This window comes from Fringilla coelebs (genome assembly GCF_963513975.1).
Source record: "Fringilla coelebs genome assembly, chromosome: 13".
NCBI classification, from domain to species: Eukaryota; Metazoa; Chordata; class Aves; order Passeriformes; family Fringillidae; genus Fringilla; species Fringilla coelebs.
In genome coordinates this window covers 5,460,548-5,484,086 of record NC_140039.1, presented here as the reverse complement: position 1 = coordinate 5,484,086, position 23,539 = coordinate 5,460,548, and the positions used below count along the sequence as shown (strand labels likewise).

Genomic DNA, 23,539 nt, shown 5'->3' with positions numbered 1-23,539 from the left:
ATTTCCATTTACTGTTAAGCATCACCTGAGTGCAGCCCAAACACCGGGGGCCTTCCCTTTCCCATCTTTCAGGGCACCACATAAGGAAGAATAATTTAATGCTGCTTTTCATGAAATCAGCCCCCAGCCAGGGGCAAGTTAACAGCCCAAATGCCCAGCCCAGCCCCCTTGCCCTGGCCCCGGGGCTGTCATTTGTTCCCAGCACTGCTGCAGAGCCGAGGCCTTGGGCTCCCCTCCCTGAGAACGGCCCCTGGGGCAGAGAGGCTGCTGGGCACCTGGCTTTCCCACCCTGCAGCCCTCCCACCTCACGCTGCTGCCCCATGCTGGGTCCTGACCCTCTGGGTGAGGGTCCCACAGCCCTGAGCAGGGCAAGCGTCTGGGGAGAAGGCAGAGTGAGGCGGGGGGGCTGCCCCGCTCCGCTGGGGGAGCCCGTGGTGTGGGGCTGGGCTCTACGAGCTGGCTGGCTTGGTGAAGTCGTCCACCCCTGTGATGGTGGCCTTACAGAAGAAGCAGTCCTTGTTGTTCATCAGGTGCTGGTTGATGCAGGCTCTGGGAGAGAGGAGGAAAGAGCATCAGCCCCCACTCATACGGCACAGGGCAGGGGCAGGGGCTGGCAGTCATCCTGGTGGAGCTACTCACTTGCATGACTTGTGAGAGCAGGGCCTGAAGATGGCCGAGATGGGGTGTGCGTAGCAGATGGGGCACAGGTCTTCCTCGCTGGTGGGCTGTGGGGATTACCAGGAGTTAGCAGTGCCATCCAAAGTCCCGTGTCCCAGGCCTGCTGTCAAGGACTGGGACAGGGCCGGGGCAGGGGGAGGACTCACCAGTGTGGTCGCAGCTGCCTGCTTGGACTCCTCACTCAGATGGTTCAGCATCTTTTCCACCTTTGTCAGCTCCTCCGTACTGATGTACTCTGTGTCTGGGGAACAAACTGGGTGTGTGTGGGGTGACTGGGACCCTCAGGCTGTCCTGAGGCTGCTGAGTGATGCAAGGGGGTGCAGCTGCCCTTGGGGACCAGCAGGACAGGGAGCACTGGACACTGAGAAGGGCAGAACTACTGGCTGGCACTGGATACATCCCCATCCAAAGTGCTGCCCCTGGGGTGGTAGAGGAGTGCATAGACACCTGACCCCAAGACTAAAAGGGCTGGGATGTTGCAGGGGACACAGACACCAGCAGCCCCATTCCTCCCTCCCCAGCTGTGGGTGGCGAGCAGAGCCCAGCTCCCAGTGCAGTGCCAGCACTTACAGGTGTGCAGGGAGAAGTGGCGCTTGTCCGTGGCCGGGGCGGCTGCTGCCAGGGCCGAGGGCTCGGCGTGGCCCAGCAGGTACTGGATGGAGCGCAGCTGGAAGCAGGGATCTGCCAGCAGCACCGCGGTGGCACGCTCGGTCCTGCCAAGGAACACAGGCCTCAGACAACCCACCCTGTGCTCCCACACCAGCATCCCCAGCTGATGTCCCCCCGGTCCAGGGGAACATGCTCAAATGCAGCCAAAGAGCAGCAGCCATCCTGCTCCTCCTCTCCCACCCCGACTCAGAGCTCCAGAATCAATGTGGTGCTTCAGCACTTGCTGAGGCTGCAGCCCTCGGGCCAGTGCCCGAGCCTGGGGTTGCTGCAGGACAGCTGAAGCACCCAGCGCTGCTCTTGGTCACAGCACCTGAGGGGAAATGCTCTGCAGAGCCTCACACCAGGGGCTGGGGCCCTCCTGCACCAACAGAACAGCTCAGGGTGCGCTCAGGGCAAGCAGGTCCCCCCAAAAGGCAGGAGGGAGGAGTCGTGGCCCTCCCTGATTTCAGTGGGCACAGCCAGGACGGATGAAGGTCGCCTTAATGAGTGTCTCCCTCAGGCACCAGTGCCTGGTAACAGTCCCTGGCAAGGAGCAGAGCTGGCTCCGTGGCCGACCAAGGGCAAGCAGAGCCGCCCCAGCGGCAGGAGGGGCAAGGGAGCAGCCAGTCAGCACAGGCTGAGCCAGGGCGCAGGGGGTTAACAGCCCCTTGACTCGCAGCAGCCGCAGCCGCCAAATTAGCTTTTTGCTGCCCTAATGGAAAACAATTCCCCAGCTCTCCTCTTCCCACTAAACCGCCTGAGCTCTGGATAATGACATTCCTGCGTGTCCTTCACCCTATGGCCACTCCTTCCCCGTCAGCAGCCCGTGGCACCCCCTCTGCCGTGGAGACCCCACCGGGCTGAGCCCCCCTGCTCACCCCAGGGCCGGGGGTGCTGGGGAGTCCCCAGCTCGTGGGGTGATGAGGATTAGGGAGCAAGAAGGGCCGCGGCTGGGAGAGAAGCAGCACCGGGGGGTGACCGCCATCCCCACTCCCAGCCTGGGCGCAGGATGTGACACGAGGTGCTCCCAGAGGTGACGCGTTTATTCCAGCATTCTGCCAGAGGCTGGGCAGCGGCGGAGCAGCCGCTTTATGGATTACAGCCGGTCGCGGCTCCCCGGCGGCCGCACACCGGTACGGCCGAAATGGTCCTCAGCCCCCCTGGGGACGAGCGACCACGCAGGGTCGGTGCTGGCTGCGCATCGCTCTGCCCACCCGCAGGGAGGGCCACGGCCAGGGAAGGGGACAGGGACCGGGCCAGGGCCACCGCCGCGGCCACCACTCCCCGCGCCGGGGCCAATGAGATCCCGCCCGGCCCCCTCGCCGCGCACCGCCCGCCCGTAAATAGGGGCAGGAGCGGGACCGCGCTCCCGGAGCGCGCCCGGCTCCCGGAGATGCTGCCCGGGACGGAGCCGGACGAGGCTCCTCGGAGGTCGTAGCGAGCCGATGTGCCCCGGCGGCGCTGAGCCCTGAGAAACTTCGCACTCCAGGGATGAGCAGCTCCAGGAGGCAGCGAGGCGCCCGCCCAGCCCGACACACAGCCCCGGAGCGCCCGAGCGCCTCAGCCCCCCGATGCTGATCGCCGGCGCCCACCCGACCCCCGGCAGCCCCCGACCCCCGGCAGCGCAGGTACGAGGCAGCCGCGGCTGAGCCGGGCAGGGCGATGCCGCCCTTTAGGTCTTTTCAAGCCCCACGGCTGGAATCGGGATCCTCTTTCGCGGGGGGCAAAAGGGCGTCTGTGGATGCTTGGTAGAGCCAAGCCAGCGCTGGGGGAGAGACGAAAGACGGCTGCAGATTTTTTCTCTCGTCTCATCGAGCCTGGCTGTGCCGCCGGGCTGTACAGAGGCTCCTGCCCGCCACAATGTCCTCACCGGCGACCGCGGACTCGGTCTGGCCGCGGGTGGCAAAGCTGTTCCTGCTGCTGCTCCAGCTGAGCGCCCCCCGAGCCTCCCCGCAGCCCCACCGCTGCCCCGACGCCTGCATCTGCACCTCCGACCTGCTGAGCTGCAGCCGGCAGATGCTGCAGCGGGTGCCCCACGCACTGCCGCCCACCACCACCACGCTGGACCTCAGCCACAATGCCCTCACCCGGCTCCGCGACCACTGGCTGGCCGCCCTCCCGCACCTCGAGGCCCTTCACATCAGCCACAACCAGATTCGGGACCTTTCTCCGCGGGCTTTCCACAATGCCTCCTTCCTGCGGCACCTGGACATGTCCTCCAACCACCTGCAAGCTGTGGAGAGGCACTACTTTGAGGCGCTGGTGAGCCTGGAGGAGCTGCTGCTCTACGACAACCACATCAAGCGGGTGGATGAAAACGCCTTTGCCAAGCTGAGTGATCTGCGGAAAGTCTACCTGAGCTGGAACAACCTGACCACCTTCCCCTTCCATGCTGTGCAGGGGCTGGGAATCCACAAGCTCCGCACGCTGGACCTCTCCTCCAACAGCCTGAGCAGCATCCCCGTGGAGGTGCTGGCAGCTCTGCCCGAAAACATCGGCAATGGCTTGTACCTGCACAACAACCCCATCAGGTGCAGCTGCGCGCTCTACCTGATGCTTCAGCGCTGGAATCAGCGAGGTTTCAGCTCCGTGAAAGATTTCTCTGAGGAACACACCTGCAAGGTGTCTGACAACGTGCCCCGGTCCCTGATCAAGTTCCTCAAACACAGAGACATGTTTGAGAACTGCTCGGCAAGCACCGAAGACGCGCACCTCTCGCACTTGGAGGTGGTGGTGGGCCAGCCCGTCCTGCTCACCTGTAACACCAGTAACAGCAGCCTGCCACAGGCTGCCACCACCTCCATGTGGATCACCCCTCACCACGAGCCCATCAAACACCCGGGGAACAGCAATCGCTCCCTGGAGGTCTATCGCAATGGCAGCCTGAGGATCGCTGCAGCCAAGCCCTGGCTCTCGGGGGTCTACGTAGGCTTGGCCATGAACAGCGCCTACAACTTCAGCAGGGTGTGCGAGTTCAACATGACCGTCCTCTACCCCAAGGCAGCTGGGGAGACCTTCAGCACTGGCCTCACGACCCTGCTGGGCTGCATCGTGAGCCTGGTGCTGGTGATCATCTACTTGTACCTCACGCCGTGCCGCTGCCTGGGCTGCTGCAAGAAGCCGGCCCCGCTGAGCCCCCCGCAGGAGTGCAGCGCCCAGTCCTCCATCCTCAGCACCACTCCCCCTGCCACCGACGGGCCAAACCGCAAGGCCAGCGCCAACAAACATGTCGTCTTCCTCGAGCCCATCAGGGAGACACAGAACGGCAAGATTCGCCTGGCCCTCGGCGAGGACTTCCCTGACCCCAAGCACCCCAAGGTCCTGCAGCTCAAGTCGGACTCAGAGTCCATCAGCTCTGTCTTTTCTGATACCCCCATCGTGTCTTAGTGGGACAGAGCTGGGAGCAGAGCTGAGGCCTCCTGAGAGCTGGTCTCCTCCATCGCTGCTAGATCAGGATTATTGGGCATCCTGAGTTCCTGGCTTGACCACAACCCACGGGAGTGACTGACATCACCAACAACTGCTTCAGCCATGGGCTCCTGGTGGGTTTTGGGCCATGGGCACATTGGTGCCCAGCAAGAGCGCCTTGCATAATCTGCTGGCAATGGCCTTGTTAGCACATGGGTAATGCTGATGAACCCAGCATGCTGGAGAAATACCCTTCATCTGGGAACCCGCCCTCCCTAATGTGACACCAGGTCTGGGGGTCTGTCATGTCCCCAGGCATGAGATGCCTAACCTGACAGCACTGCCACAGACCGCCCCCCCCCCGGCCAAGGAATAGCTGTGACAGGTGGGACACTGTCCCGGCTCATGCCACCGTCCTCTCTCAGCACACGCCGGCCACCATCAGCATGTCATGGCTGGGAGCAGGGGACTGTGACCCTGTCACAAACGGGGGGTACACACCCCAACACCCCTCCCCAGATGCGGCCATGCAGGAGGGATGGAGCTCAGCGCCTGACCAGCCACGCAGCCAAGCAAACCTTACAAGCTTTTGCTTCCCGAGAAGCTGTAAATCGTCAAGGCAGGATGAGGTGACGAGACACAGCGCCCCAGCCCGCACTGCTCCGAGCTCGCCGTGCCACCAAGGACACCGAGGTCTCCGATGCACCACGCGCTCCTTCGCTGCTTCTCCTTGAGGCGGGCACGCTGCTCAAGCACAGCTATTTAGGCAGTAACCTAATCAGCCTATCGATAAATGTGAGTAATCCTCTCCTCTCCTGGGTCGTAATTCTCTAGTTCCATTGGAATAAAAATGCCTATTTTTTTAAGCTCACGCTGGGCTGAGTGTCTCCTTGCCCTTGCAGCAGTGTGCAGCTCACGGGCACAGCGGTGGGAGGCTGAGGGAGCCCTGAATTCCTGCAGGCCTGGCACACGGAACCAGGCAACCTGCACTGGACTGGCAGCCTCTGTTCCTATCAAATGGCCTTCAGGTGGCCTTGGCAAGGGGGTTAAATGTGCTGGTGGTGTGCTGCTGATGAGACAGAAGCAGTCAGTGGTTTGTCCTTGGGAGGGCAGGTCCCCTAAATGATGCCTGGGAGCACCGACTGACACAAGGGCACATCCAGACCCCAAAAGGAACAAGCAGGCTTTAGATGAAGGGGAAAGATACCACTAGGGATGGGCACTGCCTTTGGGACTGCCTTTGGCAAAGCCCTGGTGCTCCCTGCAGATGGAGCCCCCCACTCATTTCCCATGTGCTGCCTTCCTGGCACCCACCCTTCCCTCTTCCTGAAACAGGGAGTCATTCTGCCCCCCCCAAAATGCCTGTCTGATCCCACAGAAGGATAAGAGTATCCTATCCATCTTCCAGTCACCAGTGTTCCATCCACAGCTGGAGCAGGAGCATGTGGCCATCACATGCAGCACAGGGGAGGCCAGGACCCTTCAGAGACCTGCAGCCCCCTCCCATGGCTGAGCTCTGGTCCCAAGAGCTGCTGGCAGCCCTGTGACTGGCAGGAGGGGAAGAACCCTGCAGCACTGGGGACCACACCAGCACACATCCTTTCAACTTCTCTGGCTCAGAAACAAGCAGCTTTTTCCCCAGCAAAAACTCAACTTTGTGCCCAAATAAATTGTCAGTACTGCCCCCCCATCCAAGGAGGTGTGAGTGCCTGGGAGAGCAGCTCTCCCGAGGCAGCCCGGCTCCCAGCGCCGCTCCTGCAGTGACTTTGTGCAGCTCCGTGCCCCGCGGCAGGCGGAGGTGACGGATGCACAGCGACAGCCCCCGCTGGCCGTGCCCTGGCTGGCCCTGTCACCTCGTGTTAGTGCAGTGTCCTGACGGGCCAGGACGCTGTGCCAGCCACACGGGGCTGCCGAGGTGTGTCAGACACAGAGCGGAGCGGCACCTTGAGGGTGGAGCTGAGCTGCTGCCATCACCCCTGGCTTTGCACCCCGGCAGGGATCCCATGGGTAGGAAGGTCTGACTGTAACCTGGGAATGTCTGGGAAAGAGAAGAGAGCCAGCTGACTGCAGCCAGGGCCCAGCCAGACGAGGGCACTGACCCGAGTGTGGCCTGCACCTGCTGAGACAGTGCCAAGCCCGTGCCAGAGCGTGTGCCACATCTAAGCACATCTTCCTCCAGAAGGAAAGATGAACTGCTGCTTTGGGCCCCAGCACCCAGAGTGGGTGTTACCCACCCATTATCACAATTCTTGTCTGTCTCCCCAAAAATGTTCCCCTTCCCCACTGCCAATACCAGCTTTCCAGGCATTAGTGCTCCTGCAAACCTACATCCTCAGCTGAGGATAATGACTGAAGACTGGGGAAAGCTCAGGAAGCGTAAGAAAAGCTCCCAGGGGCCTTTCCAGGGACACATCAGCCTGAAAAAGCCCAGGAGAGCTCTCCTAGGCTGGCTGCAATTCTCCTATCCCTGCAGGAAAGCTGAGGCTTGTTCTCCACGGCCTTGCTCTGAGATTTGTATCCATGCTGCCCTCAAGGGATCCCTCTGCCTCTACCCAGGAAAGTCCTGCTGCTGCTTTTCACACATTCCTGGTGCTCAGAAGGATCCCACACCACCACACTGCTGATCCAATGAGCACTGGGAGGTGGCTTGAACTGTCGAAGCAGTTCATTAAGCAGCCTGAAAGGCAGAACATTTCAGCAAGGAGAAACAGCCAGGAGCAAAGCCTCTCTGACAGGCAGGAGCTGGGAAACCTAATGGATCTTCCCCAAGGAATACACTGTCCTCTCTTGGCAGCCATGTCCACCATTACACCCCTGGCTCCCTGCCAAACCTTCCTCCTGCTCCTTGACTGCAGGGCAAAGTGATGGGTCAGCACAAAGCTCCTGGCCCTGGCACATAGGGACCTGTGCCAGTGTGTGTGGGGATAGGCACTAGCTCTGGGGCACTAGCTCTGGGATAAGGACTAGCTCTGGGGTAAGCACTAGCTCTGGGATAAGGACTGGCTCTGGGATAAGGACTGGCTCTGGGATAAGCACTAGCTCTGGGGTAAGGACTGGCTCTGGTATAAACACTAGCTCTGGGACAAGGACTGGCTCTGGGACAAGGACTGGCTCTGGGATAAGGACTAACTCTGGGATAAGGACTAGCTCTGGGATAAGGACTAGCTCTGGGATAAGGACTGGCTCTGGGATAAGGACTGGCTCTGGGATAAGGACTAGCTCTGGGGACCAGTGTCCAACACTGACTCCTGTCTCCTCTGGCACCTCACACCTCAGCCAGGACAATGGGGGCTGCACTGACTGCCAGTCCCATCCTGTCCTCCTGTCACCAAGGATGGACACGGCAGGGCCTGGATCCTTTCCTTATGATGCTCACAGTTTTCCAGAGAGCTCAAATCAGCAAAGCCTGGTGCTGGCCAGCACAAGGCCTGCTCCTGCCTCCCAGCATGTGCCTGACAGCCTCAAGGGGCTGGGACAGCCCTGGCAGTCCCATCACTCAGGATGCAGCACTTGGAGCTGGCAGCTTGTAAAAACCCTGACCACACTCCTTTTTTAACCATGAAACCTAGGCCAGAGCTAATAATTCTTCTGTGCTCTGGCTCATGCTCACCCCGATGTTACACACTGCAAAACTGCAGTACCACCAATTTTCTGAGTTTTTTCTGAGTTTTTCAGTTTTACCTTTAAGGGCAAGGTACCAAGGACTCCTTTGGACTGTATGGTCCATGAAATGTCTACTCCTGCCCCTCCTTCCACCACAACTTGCTCACCAACACTGTTGAGGGAGCACTAGTTTAAGGGATCCCAAATTAATTACAAAGTCTTATAGGAACTAAGCAGAAAACTGCCATGTCCACAGGTTCTGCCAAGCCCCCAGGGTCCCAGCAGCACTTGAGCACACAGGTGGGTGGCCAGGCTGATTAGGAATCTGCAGGCTGGGATCTTCTGATCTTTGGAGGTGATCCCAAAACAATTTAGCAACTGAGCAGTCTATTAGCCTTCCTCTTCCAGCTATTCTTGTGCCTCCTTACCTTTCTGCTCACCAGTGTGTTGCTTCTGCCCCAGGAACTCCTTTGTCTCCTTCCAGCCCATCTCTCTGCACTCATTCATAGTTTGCAAAGGAGTGGAGTGCAGAGACCCAGACAGAAATGTCCCAACATCACACCAGCCCAGTGCTGCTTCTGGCAGGTTCCACTGGCTCCTGCTCAGCATCCCACTGGCTCAGTTTCTGGTCCAGGATCCCTGTCCTTTGCTCTGATGGCCAGTACCACCATGATCCTGTGAGCACAGTGCTTTTCCTCCTGTCTTCTCCATCCTTCATGCAGAAGTCCCTGGGAGATGCACCTTGAAGGCTCTTTAGGACTTGTCCCAGCCCTCTCCTCACCCTGACAGCATCACCTCCCTGCCTCTGAGAGGATGGAGGGAGCATGGGGGAAGCCCAAGGAGCAAAGCAGGGGCCCTGCCCTGACACAACACAGCTCATTTCCACTCTGGGATGGCCACTCACTTCCCACAAAGCCAGTCCTAATTACAGCATGCCCTCACACACAGCCTCACCTCTGGGCCTCACCCCTTCCCCTGCCACTCACTCTCACCAGGATCCTGACACCAGCTCTGGCCAGCACTGCTCCATTAGCTCACTCTGAAAAAGGCTTAATAGAAAATCTGCTCAATTATTTAGCAAGCAGACAAACAGAGGGATGATACTGCCTGAAGAGAGCCAGGGTCTGTGGTGTGGATTCAGCCCAGCTCCTGGCTCAGCCTGGCAGATTTCCTCTCCTCCCTGCTCAGTCATTAAGGCTGCAGAAAGGAGCAAAGGGACATCCCTGCCCATGGCCCTGCCAGCCCCTGACACTTCCCAGTGCTAACAGCTCTCAGACCTGAGGGCTGGGAGGAGGCACTCACCACGAGCAGCACCAGCCCATCCTGCCTGAGCCAGCAAGGAAATGCACCTCTGCTCCCTCAAAAGCACAGCCTGCTCCATCCAGGGACCACGGGAATGATGGATCAGCTGTCTCCCCACAGCCCAGCCTGGGCAATGCTCCCTTTCCTTGTGCTTAATGGCTCTGCTTGATGCCAGGAGTCCACAGCAAGAGGACTCAATGCCTGGATGAGTGTCCTGTGCTGGGAAAGGAGCAGCTGAGGCATCTGATTGCAGCCTGAGAACACGACTGGATGAGTTGGCAGGGCCCTGGCTCTCACTTTCTTACTTACTTACTTCCCCACTGCAATGTTCTCATCCCATAAATTTGTTCCTTCACCACCAGATGAGCCATTCCCTATGTCCCAAACGTTTGCAGCACCTTCCAACCAAGTGCCTGGCACAATGTCTGCTTACTGGGTTAGAGGCAACCAGAAAATGCACAGCCAAAGCAAGGAAGTCTCTCAAGGTCCCGTCCCTGTCCTCATTCTCTGGGGCACAGCCTCCCACAGGGTCACCCTGTCCCTGGTAATTCCCACAGGGACATTCCTACACGCAAATGTGGGTTGGAAAATCTCTTTGTTAATGATTTCCCTCAATCTGGGAGTTATCAAATGGGACCTGGAGGAGATTTCTACCAGCTTGCAGCACTGCCCAGGAAGAGTGGTTCTGGGGAAGGACCAAAGCCTGTCCTATTATCCTGCTTGCTGCACTGAGAGAAAGGAAAAAGGAAAGCTGTCTACAGATGAGTCCATGTAAATGGGTCTGCTCTGGAGAGCCTGGTTACATACAGGACCCTTTAAATCACTTCAGCCATGGCAGTCATCTCCCATGAGAGTGTAAAGAGGAAGGCTTGAATTCTCCTTTTCCATTCCTCTTACTCATGCACCTGGATACAGATGCTTCCCATTGCTGTGCTCTGGGCTAGCCATCATGGACAGGCACCATCTCCCTGGGTTCTGGGTGATTGCTACCCCAGGTAGCTATCTGCTACCCCAGCTGCACCTCTCAGGTTTCAGCACCCTGTGGTGATGGTGCCTTGGACAGAGGATGAAACCAGGGCTGAGCCCTCAAGGAATACAAAGGCAGCAGAAAAGTCTCAGTGTTTTGGTTTTCTCCATCCCATCTCTGTCTGCCATTTCCCAGTGTGGCTGCACCCCACTCTGTGAGTGGGGTGCAACACCCAGTCCTCAATTCAGAGTGCTGCCAAGAGCGTGGGGGCTCAGTGCTCCCTTCCCCATCACACTCTGCCTGTGATCTCTGCCTGGTCTCTGCCATCCCCTCTGCTCAGGCAGTAGTAGAGGTCTCCACACTGCCTGCCTTGCTTCTTTTGTCTTGATTGACCTCAGTGGCTCCCCTGCAATATTTGTCTTTTATAGATCACTGATGTACCAAACCTCAGGTTTAGTGCATGGCTTTGCAAAATCACACAGAAGAATTTTGCTTTATGGATATTTTTCCCTGGGCTTCCTCCTCTTCCACCTTCTGCTTCTCCTGCTCAGTCAGGTCCACCTTAAGGACACGATGCTTTTCACACACCATTCCACTATTTTGCATTTATTTCTCCTTTCCAGTGCTCAGGGAAGTGACTACAAAGCCTTTGAACATCAGAGACTTGCCAGTTCCCTCGAGCACAGTGTCTGTGGTTTGTGATGGTGCAGCCCAAGGCATGAAGGCTGTTGGCACACAGGGGACAGTGCCACTTGGTGATGACACTGGCTGCCTGGAATTCACAAACCCAAAGCACAACAGGCTTTTCAGGGAAAGAATAGAGTCTGGAAGCTTTCTGTCTCTTCAGAACTCCCTGCAGGCTAGGAAGGATGTGACTGATATCCCACTACCATCTTCCCAGTGCTCTTTGGAGTTCTATAAACTGAGGGACAACCCTTCCCCTTCCCCATTTTGACCTGACAAGTGATCTGACCTGGGACACATGTTCAATGGAGAGACAGGCAGGGAAGGACTTCTCACCCTGGCATGCAGGGAAGGAAGGGTTTTATCACCTCCCCCTTCCCTTCAGGAAGAAGTGTCTAGTTGTGGCAGCAAATTCAGGATGTTTCCACAGAGCAAGGTTCTGAGGGCAAGCAAAATCCACCTCTGTTCACAGCCCAGAAAGGCCACTGATCAATGACCTTGTGCCCAGGTTTTGACACTGTCACACTTGGGGCTGTAAGTCTGGTGCAGCAGCCACAGGAGGCAGGTTATAATTAGATATATTTGTGTACATCTTTGAGTCCTTGAGAGAAGAAGCTGAAAGACTGGCTGCAGGGCTGAGCTGCTCAGCCAGATGGGACTCTGCTTTCTGCAAAGCCAGACACTATTGTGTTCTCCAAACATGAAAACAAGCAGCATGTGCAGCACAGACAGAAGAGCCCCATCTACAGCAGCCTACAGCAAACCAGTGACCAGGCAAGACACCTGCAAATGACACTGGGAGACAGCAAGGGCAGGGCTTCAGTACAGCTCTGTCACAAGCAGTGCTCACATCTTCCACCAGCAGCTATCCTGTCACACAGTGCCAGCCCCATCCCAAGGAGGAAGGTGCACATGTGCTGCCAGTACAGCATCTCACAGCCACCTCTTACAAGGGTTTTCCATCACAGCCACCTCTCACAAGGGTTTTCCACCACCACAGGAAGGGGCTTTGCACCCAGCAGTAGCACTGGGATGCAGGTGCTACAGGGAATGCGGCTCTTTGGTTTCTGCCTGATCCACACCCATCAGCTTCACCTCACTTTGGTCTCCATAGCCCATGTTGCTCCTGCAACACCTCCCATGCCCCACTGCAGCACCCAGAGCAGTGCCACACACAGAGACCCTGTGCATTGGAAGGCAAAAGCCACTCACCCCTGAACATCAGTGTCCACCAGCAGCCGGACCAGGATCCCTGTCACAGCCACAAGGATTGGGTAATGGTCCACACTCTCCAGCCCTAAGGAAGCAAAAGAGAAAGGTAAGAACTTCTGCTACAGTGTGACAGGCAGAGCAGGGCAGGTCTGAGGTCAGATCCCATCCAGCTCTGCACTAACCTTCAGTCCAAGGCACCCCTCCCTTCCCAAGGGCACGCTCCCAGCGTTTCCCACGGAGAGGGACAGAGGGCACTCACCCGGCAGACGGAGGTTGACCACTCTGTCAAACAAGTTCCTTTCAGCTGTCACACGGTTCAGCACCTGGTTCAAGAGCTGTGTAGGGAAAAGCAGAGAGAGTTTGTATTTTCTAGACAGGCCTTCCTGTGAGCAGCATCCGAAGAGCTTTGGGGCAGCGTGTCCTTATAGTTTGGACTCAGTGCCTGAGAGACAGAGGATGCACAGAGGGAGGCTCACCGCACACACCTTGCTTGGCCCTGGCATGGAAGGAGTGGTACCACATCACAGTGGTTGTACCAAATCAAAACCTCCCAGAGAAGAGTCAGTCTGAGGTCAAGACACCTGAATGTCAGCACTCCCACCTAAATCTGAATTCCCACCTGCAGAAGCCAAGCTACTTCTGCAGAGAAAAGCTCCTGGCAAGCAGCAGCTACAGTCCCCAGGAAGCCAGAACGTGTGAAGAGTGAGCTGGCAGCCGTGGGCAAAAGCAGTGTCAGCAGGGTGAGCACAGTGCAGGTCCTGCCCTGCCTGGAGCTGGCAGCAGGATGGACCTACCAGCTCTGAAGCACAGGGTGAGTGCAGAGAGCGATCTGCAGATGGAATCAGCTGTGACCACACTTAATTAGCCACCATTAACTCTCACCCAAACCCCCAGTGGGATAAGTAGGGACTGTTCCAGGCTTGACACAACTGCTGCAAGCTGAGCTCCATCTCTCAAATGCAAAATCCTTCTTCCTGCTGCCCCAATGCACAACAGCAGAACACTGCACCCCTCTGTGGGCCTGGTCAGTTGTGGGACATGGCTTCATAACAGCAACAGGTAGCAAGGAGGCAGCTGCAGCACCCCACTCTCTGCTGCACATTCCCCAGCTTGCCAAAGCCACCTGCTAAGGGCCCCTCACTTTCCTCCTCACTCAGCTGAGCACTTCCCTCATGATGATGGTACCAGACCCCGCCACCTCTCGCTCTGTTTCATCTGCTCAGATATCTAAGCCCAAAGGATGAACCTTTGTGGCACTGCTAAGGTACATCTGACTGCTCTGCACCAATCCAGCGTGTACAAGGACAGGCTGCCCTCAGGGCTTTCCAGGATTGCTCATGCTTTAGAAAATAAATGAATTTACTGGAGCCTACGGGGTGCTGTGAACTGGAATGGGACTGTCCCAGTCATTGTGGCAGGAAAGTGGAGACATTTAGTAGCAAACACTAGGACTGAGGGATAAAGGACCAAGATGCCTGCCCGAACACTGGAGTGTGTGCCCTGTGAAACCAGCTACACTCTCCACAGCTCCTTACTCAGAAATATCACAACTTCTCTCCACATGTCATGGCACTGCTTGTCACAGGAGAATTCAGCATTTACTGGCCCCTCATAAGGACAATTTAAGCAGCTGTCGCCCTCCCTCCCAGCAGAAGCAGAAATCAGCTGTGACCAGAGCAGTTGCAAAGGAGGGGAGCAGTTGATATGCTGAGATTTTAGGGAGCACCACCTGTTCTGCAGCACCTCTAAGTACTACAGCACTTGCAACAGGAGCCCCTGGTTCACCACACATCCACAGAGAGGGCAGAGGGGTCCCCATGCCCCTCTGGATGCTGCTTCTTCACACAAGAGGGTACCTGGGCGAGCCTCCGGAGCAGCAGCTCCGAGGAGGGGCGGTTCCAGTCGAGGAAGATCTCTGGTGCCAGCGTGACAGTCATCTCCAGCACCCTGAGCAGGCTCACCGACAGGTCAAAGCAGGTGGCACACACCTTCAGCTGCCGGCTGTCCACAAAGTTCCTCTCCAGGCGCTCTGCTGCCTGCTGGATCTGCCGAGCAACGGAGACAGCTTAAAAAGGAGCCCCTTCCCAAAGGAGGGCTGTGACCCCCAGCCCAGTGAGTTGTGCCTTGAGCCCCTGTGTGTGCAGGACACAGCACCCATGGAGTGCTGCATGCCACAGCCCTGGTGCACACCCACCTCCTGAATCATGCCAATGAACTCGGAGAAGGCCCAGTTCAGCTGGTTCAGGACGCTGTTGAGGAAGCTGGGGGCCAGGTCGCGGTCGCTGCGGAGCAGCTCTGCCATGTGCCGCTGCAGCAAGGTGGAGGGACACGGCTCTGAAACCAGACAGCGACAGCTTCAGTGGCCAGGTCCCATGGCAGCCACGGCAAGGGGCAAGGGCAGGCTGAGAGACCAGTCCTAGGCTTGGGAAATGCTGGCTTGTGCCTTACAGTAAGCAGAGATGGCAGGACACTGGGAGCTGGCACAAGGACTATTCCGAGCAGTGATTGTGCCTGTTGGGCCTCCCAGCACTTCTTTCCAATGCCAGCCTGAATTAGCCAGGGAAGAGCCCTCTGTGCCTGCTGCTGCCCACATGCACAGGAGCACTGCCCTGCAGCTCAGCATCCCTCTTGCTCAGCTCTGCAGAGGCCCATGGTCAGCTCAGCATTAATTGCTCCTGATACCAGTGTGGCAGCAGCTGCCCGGAGCCAGCACAGCCACCCTGGCCTCACATGGCCTTGCCTGTCTGCCTGTGTGTGGGGAGGAAGGTATCCAGTAAATCCCACTCCTGAGAGGCTTCTGTATGGGGCTGAGGCTGGTTCTGCCCTTAGTAGGCTCAAGCAGAGCTGCCCACACTCCCCAGACAGGTTCAGCCCAAGCACGGACACATCCCCTCGGTTTTGTGGCATGTCATTTCGGGACTTCCTCACTATCAAGACCACAAAGGAGGTCAGGGCCAGCAGCTGGGAAGCACAGTCAGGGCTGTGGGACACCAGCCCCCATGGATGGGCAGGGAAAAGAAGGGGGCACAAATGGGACAGATGCTGCTCACCAGCAGAAGGACCCACTATCAGCAAGAGGCTCACAGAACCTTCAATACTACAAGGGAAGGGTATTGGAGTTCAGCCCAAAACTCAGGGCAGATTTACCAACTATAGGGAAAAACCCCAATCTAACTACATTTTCCTCTACTAGAAGCTATTAGAAACAGCAGGTGGAAACCCTGGCAGCACCAGGACTGCCATGCCCAGAGGAACAAGCTGTGCTGTGATTGCAGAAGCTCTCTGGGGTTGCAGCCTTCTTGAAGGGCCAGAGTGGAAAAGCAAACACAGGACAACTTCCATCACATCCACAGGGATCAAGAAGCAAGGCACAACTACAGGCAGATTGCTAGCTGGGATTAGCAAAGCCAGGGAGGGATGACAGGAGACTGTCATCTGAAATGGAAACAGGACAAATTATTCTGTGAATACCCACTAGCAAGTGCAATGAACTTCTGTTATTATGGAGGACACTCACTGAATCTCACAGTGCATAATAACCCCAAGCAGGCCAGTGGCCCAGCTTTGATCCTGCCTAAAAGCTCATTTTTGGGAGGGATTTCATCACAACAAATGTCTTTGATGTCCTGCTCCCACCCACATGTACTTTCCCAGCCTTTGGCTACACGTGGCTCGGGGACTGGCCAAGCCAGACATCCTTTTTACATATTTATTGGTCCTCTGGGGATTTCTTGCCCAGAGTCCTCTGAAACTGTGTAAGCCTTTAGCATTAAACATGGCCCAGAGCAACATTCCACAGTTCAGCTATGTGTAGCAGGAGGAATTCAGATTGGAGCTTGGCTCCTACTCACTTTATTTGTTAATATTTATTCTCTGTAACCCCTTCCTTCTGGTGGTAGAGAGAGCAAGATGCCCCTCTCCAGTCACTTCCTCCAGCTAGCTGTGATTCCACACCTCCATGACAGTCCTTTAAACAGGATCAGCCCCAGCCAGTGCAGTTTCTCCCACTGAAACTGTCCCATCTTTTTCCCTTTTGCCACACCTCCCTGAAGCCCAACACCTCTGCCAGGTTTTCCTTGGAGAGGTGCAATCAGAAGCACACGCAGCATCCAAACCACAAGCACGCGGCAGATTTGCACGAAGGCATAATGTGGTTTTGGTTTTGTTCTGGTTTGCTTTCCTCATAATTCCTGTTGTGTAATTTGCCCTTTGACTGAACATCAAGCTGCTCTTCTCTAAAAGATTAGAACAGGTTGTCAGTTCAAGGATAACCCTCAGGAACTGGTCCTGAGGCACAAGAGGAGAAGCCCAGGAGTCAATGCTGGGGCACACCTTGACTCCTCTGTCAGTGATGGCTGCAGGGGCACAGCACACTCTTACTCCACCACTCTACACTTGGTGAGGCTGAATTCTATCCATGTTTTCTCTCCCAGTCATTCAGAATTGAAAGGTCTTCTTGCAGGGTTAAGTTTTTACTGCCTTTTTTTTCCCAGCCTCCCTTCAGCACGTAAAAACTGCTTTTTGTTAAAACTGCTGACATAGTAGTCCCTTTCCAGTCTTCAAGTATCAAAGCAGTTCTAGGCAGAGATCACCACTCCTCATGGATGAACTCTGCATGTTGTCCTGCTGGTCTGCTGCCAAAGCCTCTTTTACTAACGCTGCAAGTCAGGACAGATCCCAGGATGAGCTGCCCAGCCAAAGTCTACCTCATTTGAAGGCAGCTTTGGTTTTTTGAAGGATGGTCCCATGCTTGTAATAACTTGCTTTATTCTGATTTTTAGTCAATGACTATTTCCTTACAGGTTTTTTTAAATGAGTGGTGTGATTCTGCAATTCTGAGTTCTTAAATACTTTTCCTGGTGCTGGCAGACTGTGCCAGACATAAGAGCACTGAAAACTGGTGCCTTTTGTCAAACCTCTCCACAGGTAAATAGGTTTATTGAAGGCTTTAAACCTAACACCAGGAAACAATTATTTCCTTGGCTTTTGTTGATCCCAAGAGGATTCTGAATCTTAAGATGCTAAGATCACTGCTACTCTTTGAAAGCAACACAAGGATCAAGCCCTGGAATACAGCACAAACAGCTTCATTCCTTGCACAAGCTCCCAGATGAGATAATTATTACTGGAATGCAAAACCCAGTTCTGGTGCTGTGCCCATCTTTATTGGCAATATGTTCATATTTGCTGGGATATTCCCACCCACCTGAGTTACCACTGCCCTCCTGGGCAATGTCACATCCCTTATGTGCCACTGCAGGCAGGGATGTCATTTCACAGGGAGCCTGTGGATACTCAGTGATGGGGAAACTATCTTGATCCTGGCACTAGTAAGTCATCAATGCTTCAAAATTTGTACCTCCCTAATACAAAAGCCACTCAATCGTGGCTTAGCCTTCGTTATGGCAGATAAACATCAGTCATTGGAACAGAAATTGGCAGTTTTTCAAGGCCAGAAATTTTGACCTCAATACATTTAATGTGGGCAACAGAGCGTGGAACCAAGGGGTTGTAGATACATCTGATGTTTCCACAACAGAAACTTCCCTGCAAAAATATAAACAGAATAGAGGAAAAGAAAATCTAGGTAGGGAAAACAGTGAATTAAAACACAGAGTTCTTTAAGAAGATTGTGAGGAACCCCAGTGCTCCAGCAAGCACCTGGGTTAAAAGGGTCACTGAGAGCATGAATGAAGCAAAGACACAAGTTAAAACATAGGAGGTAAAGTGAACATAATCAAACATAGGAAATGGTAGGCAAAAGCAAGGAGAAAAGGGGTAATAGATGGAGAAGACATAAACATCCTTGACTGACCATGGTAATGCAAAGTTATTTCAACTATAGGAAAAAAATAGAGCAGAATTATTTAATAGAAGTAGTAATGGCAGAAAGTATAACAGTAGCAGAAACCCATTATTAGAGAGAGTTAAAAATTAATAAAGCAGGCGAAGTGGAAGCCTTCAATAAGTGCTCCTGCTAGATAATGGTAAAGAAGCAGTCACGTACTTCTATCACAGGAAGGTAATTAGGTACTTTTATAGTTTGCTAATGACCCAGCAAGATTTCTAACAGGGCTAATTGTGAAACCTCTCGGTCAGCAGCCCAAGGGGATCTCTGGACACAGCAGCATTTACAGTAGAGCTTAAGCACAGAAGAGGAAAGCCCCAAATGGACCAGGTTCAGAAGCAAAGCAGCTCCACCCAACAGCAATGTGAGATTTTGAAAGGCTCCAGATGTATCTGTGAGCCCACATCAGTGCCTGTTCAGAGATGCATTGAGAGGAGCAAAGGGGAGGCAGTAGGGCGAGGCAAAGCAAAGCAGGCAGCACCTGGGGGATGAGACATCCATGAGGTTGGGTGTGAGGCATCAGGATGGCCCAGGGCTCCTGGGATCCTGTGTGCCTCCAAAGCAAAGCCCTGGCAAACCAGCTAAGGTGAGCTTTGGCTCCATGACCAGCACATCGGGGAAGGTTCCCACCTGCATGGCACCAAAACCTTTGGGGCTACTAAAAACATGGCAAGGGTGAACACCCCACAGGGCTCACAGAAAAGCAAAACCCCTTGCTGAATAAGAAAGAGAGGCCATGCATTTTTCACCACTGAAAAGGACCAAGAAATGAGTTCACCCTGGTACACAAGTGCTTCTGAAGAATAAAATGCTGTAAGGCAGAGAAAGGCAGGGCAGCAGCAGTGGAAGGCGGAAGGTGAGGTTAGGTAGGGGGAATGGCTTCAAACTGAGAGAGAGCAGGTTTAGATTAGATATCAGGAAAAAATTCTTTACTGTGAGGGTGGTGAGGGCCTGGCCCAGGATGCCCTGAGAAGTTATGGACACCCCATCCCTGGAAGTGTTTACACCCAGGCTGGACAGGGCTTGGAGCAACCTGGTCAAGTGGAAAGTGTCCCTTCTCATGGCAGGGGGTTGGAACAAGAATGAGCTTTAAGGTTCCTTCCAATCCAAACCATTCTATGACTCCCATCAGGAATCATAAGCTATGGATTTATTTCTGAGGGTGACCAATCACCATCAAAAGGGCTTGGACAGTTCACCTACTACCAGCTGATGCTTTTGGTGTTGTCAGATCAAGGTGGGATCTCCTCCTGAAAGTCCTCTTCAGCTTAGGCAATTTGCTGGACTTGGGAAGGGGACATGAGTGAACTCTCTGGCCCATGCTGCACAACACCTCAGCTCAATGATCTCATGGTCCCACCTACCTTCCCTCCACCTGAGGGCTGCGTGGGCAGAAGGCCTGGGGCAGAGCAGCCCTGTGATACAATCTGAAGCCACCTTGCAGCTCTTGCTTTTCCAAGCCAGGCTGGGCCCAGCATGGAGCCACCACTGCTGCTCCTGCTGTGTATGTGCCAGGACAGCACCTGGCCCTGCCAACACCTCATGGTGAAAGCAAAACAAGTCCCTGCAGCACCTGTGTGTGCCAGGACAGCACCTGGCCCTGCCAACACATCATGGTGAAAGCAAAACAAGTCCCTGCAGCACCAGTAAGCACAACTACCCCTGTCTGCTCTCACGAGCCAAACAGGCAGAGCTCTGTTTGCATGAGGGCTGTTCAGTGCCAGTGGAGCTGAGGAATAACTCTAGGAACAAGCAGGGACACAGATGGCCTTTCTGAGCCTCTGCCCCGTTGGGCTAAGCCCGACAGCACCCACTGCTCACCCTCAGTGAGCACAGGCAAGAGGCAGCAGAGGAGACCAGGCAGTCTGTGCTCTGGGTGTTCCATGGATGTTGTGAGGCAGCCTGGCAAACCTCCCCCACCTGTGCAGTCTTCCAAGGAAGCATCCCAAAAGCAAGACAAGGCTGGAGCACCACAGAAGAGACATTTGCTCACTCCCTTCAGACTGGCCTGCAGCAGCAGATCCAGACAAGCAGGGATTTCCTCAGCTCAGCAGTTTGTCCCATTGACTCTGCCAGTGCTCAAATTGCAACAAGGTGAAGACTGATGGGTGTGAAGGGGAGGGGGGGGGTCATCTAACCCTCCTTCCCTGGGCAGCATCTCAAGGACACATCTGAGTCCCCTGTCCCTCTTCAATTAAATCAGCATTCATTATTGATTTGGTTGAGCCTTAAAATAGCCCTCCCAAGAGTAAGTCCCCAGTAGGCAGCAGGGCCACTCTGGGCTCAGGCTCAGACTGTGTGGAGCCACACGATGTGTGGAGCAAGGCCTCGAGAGCTGAGCAGCTCTGCTGCTGCCCCAGAGCTCCCCAGGATGGGCTGAGCTAGGGTACCACCCCACAGGACTGGTGACAGCCACTCAGTGCCTTGGCTGTGCAGTAGGAGAGTGAGGGACAGCCATGAAATCCCCCCTGCAGGTGTGCCAGGGCTTCTCCATCTCATCTAAGGCTGAGAGGAACCCCTCCAGCAGGGCTCTGACCCCAGAGCTAACCCTGGTAAAACAGCTGCAAGAGCAGGTCCATGATGCAGCCTCAGACACTGACACATGGGCACAGCCCCCATGGCTTCTCCCAGGGATGGAACTGAGGAAAAAAGTCACTTGTGAAGCTCTCTGCCTACAAAGAAGAGTCTCTCTAGGCAGAAGAGGGGAAGCAGGGAGCTCTCTAAAGCTACTCCACCAGACAAGAGAAGGTCACACAACAAACTTACTCTGGAAACTAGCAACAGAGAGATCTCCTGGGCACCATGGACAGGAGAGAGAAAAGAGAACAAGAGTTCTGTTAGAACAGACAGGCAGCTCCCTGGACAGGGCTCAGCATACACCTCCATGTGCCACCTGTCCTTCTGTCCCCCATTCCCGAGCAGCTCGCCAGGAACAAAATCTGGCACAAAGCCTTTTCCACAGTGGAGGGGCATCAGGAATGTATCCACACAAGCCCAGAACCTGTGAGGGTAAAGCTGGGGACATGTTCTTCAGCTCAAGAAAGGCAACTTCTCCCCATATATTTCTCACCCACAACAGAGCTGAGAAACTCCTCAGCTCAGTGACAGTGCTGAGAAGCAAACTGCAGTGCCCAAGGCAGGACAGGCCCTGCCAGGCTCTGAGAGATGCCAGGATAAAACACTCCCTGACTGCAAACTCCCACAGTGCCCTGTCTCCTTGGGCACCCACTCCCACTCACAGGGCACCTGCTGCTTGGCAAACGTGACAGCTCTTCCCTCAGCAGCTGTTCATGGTGCACATGGCAGAGCTTTCTCTCAGGCTAAAACTCTGGTAAGGATGCAGACTTGGGCCTCTCTCCTCTCCTTTGGAGGGCAGAACCCCTACTTATGGTGGATGTAACTCATCATTTGGCATGCCCAAATCATCAGAGAGGCTGGGGATGGCCAGGCTGTAAAAACCAGGCCTGGATATTTGGCCAGGAACACCCTACTTGGGCCACTATCCCAACAGCTGGCCTGGCCCACAGGGAAAGCTGCTAAGGAAGAGGCTGGAACTCCCTCAGCACCTATCACAGCCCTGAGTGCCAGTCCCTGCCCCACTCACTCTGCAGGCTGGGGAGGCTGGCATCCTCAGGCTTGGTTTTCAGCAGGTGTGGGAGCCGTGTGTATCTGTATCCAAAGCCACAGCCCTGGCAAAAGAGACAAGGAAAGATCTTAGAGGCTGAAAAACAGTTTTGCTGCTACTGGAAAGTGAAATGTTCAATGTCCCAGCAGCCCCAGCTGCTGAGAGGGGCAGGGATGAAGGATGCTCACCCGCCACAGCCTGACGAGGATCCAGTTGGTCTGTGCCCAGGGTCGCTGCTCATAGGGAGCCAGGAGGTTCTTCATCATGGAGACCCTCCTGCCAGACAGGGACACAGGTCAGCCCACAGGGTTTGGGAACAGGAGATTGAACAGCACACACAGTAGGACCCATGAAGCTGGGGCACAGCAAAGCCACTGGTAAAAGGGTGACAGAAGGCTCCCAAATCAATTCCACCCCCCTGCTGGCAACTCATGGACCCTCAGTGGTGCTTGGCAGCCCTCCTGCTCGCTCACCCAGCCCTGCCACCATCCCAGCCCTGCCCCAGCTCCCCAGGAACAGGCAGGGCAGCACTTACTGCTCTTCTGGGATCCTCTCTACAGCACGCAGCGAGTGGGGGTAGCAGACATAGCTGGCCAACGCCTGCATCAGGGAGTCCCGGATGTCTGGGGAGGAATGACAAGGGACTAGGCCAGGCACCCAGGGACACACAGCACACCAGGGAGCACCTGAATGCCACTGGCTGGGAGGCACTGGCCCTCATGTAGAGGCACATTGTCCCTGCTGACATGGAGAGCATGCTTAGGCTCAGGCAGCTAAGAAGTAAGCCCAGACTGGACATGCAGGCAGCTGGGACATGAGTCCTGCTCTCAAAAGGGTGTCCTAGGTCACGTATCTACCCTGCCACAAGCAGGGTAAGGACAGTACCCAGCCTCATTTTGAATGTGGAGGCATGGGCACCGAACAGATTCAGCAGACAGATCCCAGCAGAAGCCTGGTGAGCCACTGACAGTGGCACTGGCCAGCCCGTGACATTGTCACCCCAAAAGCACAGGAATGCAGCCTCACCTGTGCCCACAATCCTCGAGTCAGCAAAATGCTTGGCCAGGATGGCAGCGAGGCGCATAAGGGTCTCTTCATAGCCTGCAAGAGAAGGAGGGAGCAGGGTCATGGCAACAGCCTGAGGGGAAGCCCTCTGGTCCCAGTGCTCCCGTGGACATGGCACTGGCCATGGAATGAATTTCTACTACAGCTACCTGCAGCTTAGTTGTGTGTCCAGTTGTCAAAACAGAGAGCTGGGAAGACACATTCACTTCCAGAAGAGCAGAGACTGAAACAGTTATTCAGGGAAAGATAAAACCATGCAATAGAGCTGGATGGCAAGGGAGAAGTGTCTGGTGCAGAAGAGGCTGAGCAACACAAAGAGGACCCTAGGTCTGTGCAAAAAAGCCATGTCCAGCCTGCATGCACTGTAGAAATTGCTACTGCTCAAGTCTGCTCTTGCCCAAACAAGAGCACTTCAGCTATGTCCTGTTGGTCAGAAGAGAAGCTTTTCTTACCTTCAAGGGCTCTGGAAAGCACAGAACTATTTGCTAAGAGCTCTGAG

The 23,539-nt window shown here is 55.4% G+C and overlaps 2 protein-coding genes across 4 annotated transcripts in view; one reads left to right on the top strand and one right to left on the bottom strand.

Annotated features, from left to right (window-relative positions):
• Positions 1-81: 81 nt before the first annotated feature.
• RNF123 (ring finger protein 123) overlaps positions 82-23,539 on the bottom strand; it is a 47,709-nt gene continuing 24,251 nt past the window's right edge. For 2 of the 3 annotated variants that reach the window (XM_084214345.1, XM_084214344.1), the window contains exons 28-40: positions 23,002-23,076; positions 22,511-22,598; positions 22,164-22,251; positions 21,955-22,039; positions 21,117-21,143; positions 14,697-14,836; positions 14,359-14,547; positions 12,762-12,837; positions 12,503-12,587; positions 1,249-1,391; positions 825-919; positions 640-725; positions 82-549 (exon numbers count right to left, since the gene is read on the bottom strand). In XM_084214345.1, the coding sequence (XP_084070471.1) occupies positions 450-549; positions 640-725; positions 825-919; positions 1,249-1,391; positions 12,503-12,587; positions 12,762-12,837; positions 14,359-14,547; positions 14,697-14,836; positions 21,117-21,143; positions 21,955-22,039; positions 22,164-22,251; positions 22,511-22,598; positions 23,002-23,076 (1,277 nt within the window). In that variant the 3' untranslated portion in view covers positions 82-449. The remainder of the gene's footprint in view (positions 550-639; positions 726-824; positions 920-1,248; positions 1,392-12,502; positions 12,588-12,761; positions 12,838-14,358; positions 14,548-14,696; positions 14,837-21,116; positions 21,144-21,954; positions 22,040-22,163; positions 22,252-22,510; positions 22,599-23,001; positions 23,077-23,539) is intronic. The other variant, XM_084214346.1, reaches the window with a different exon arrangement.
• On the top strand, positions 3,187-4,713 carry AMIGO3 (adhesion molecule with Ig like domain 3; the record flags this gene model as incomplete). Its single annotated transcript, XM_084214416.1, has 1 exon — positions 3,187-4,713. The coding sequence occupies one exon, from the start codon at positions 3,187-3,189 to the stop codon at positions 4,711-4,713; it is 1,527 nt and encodes a 508-aa protein (XP_084070542.1).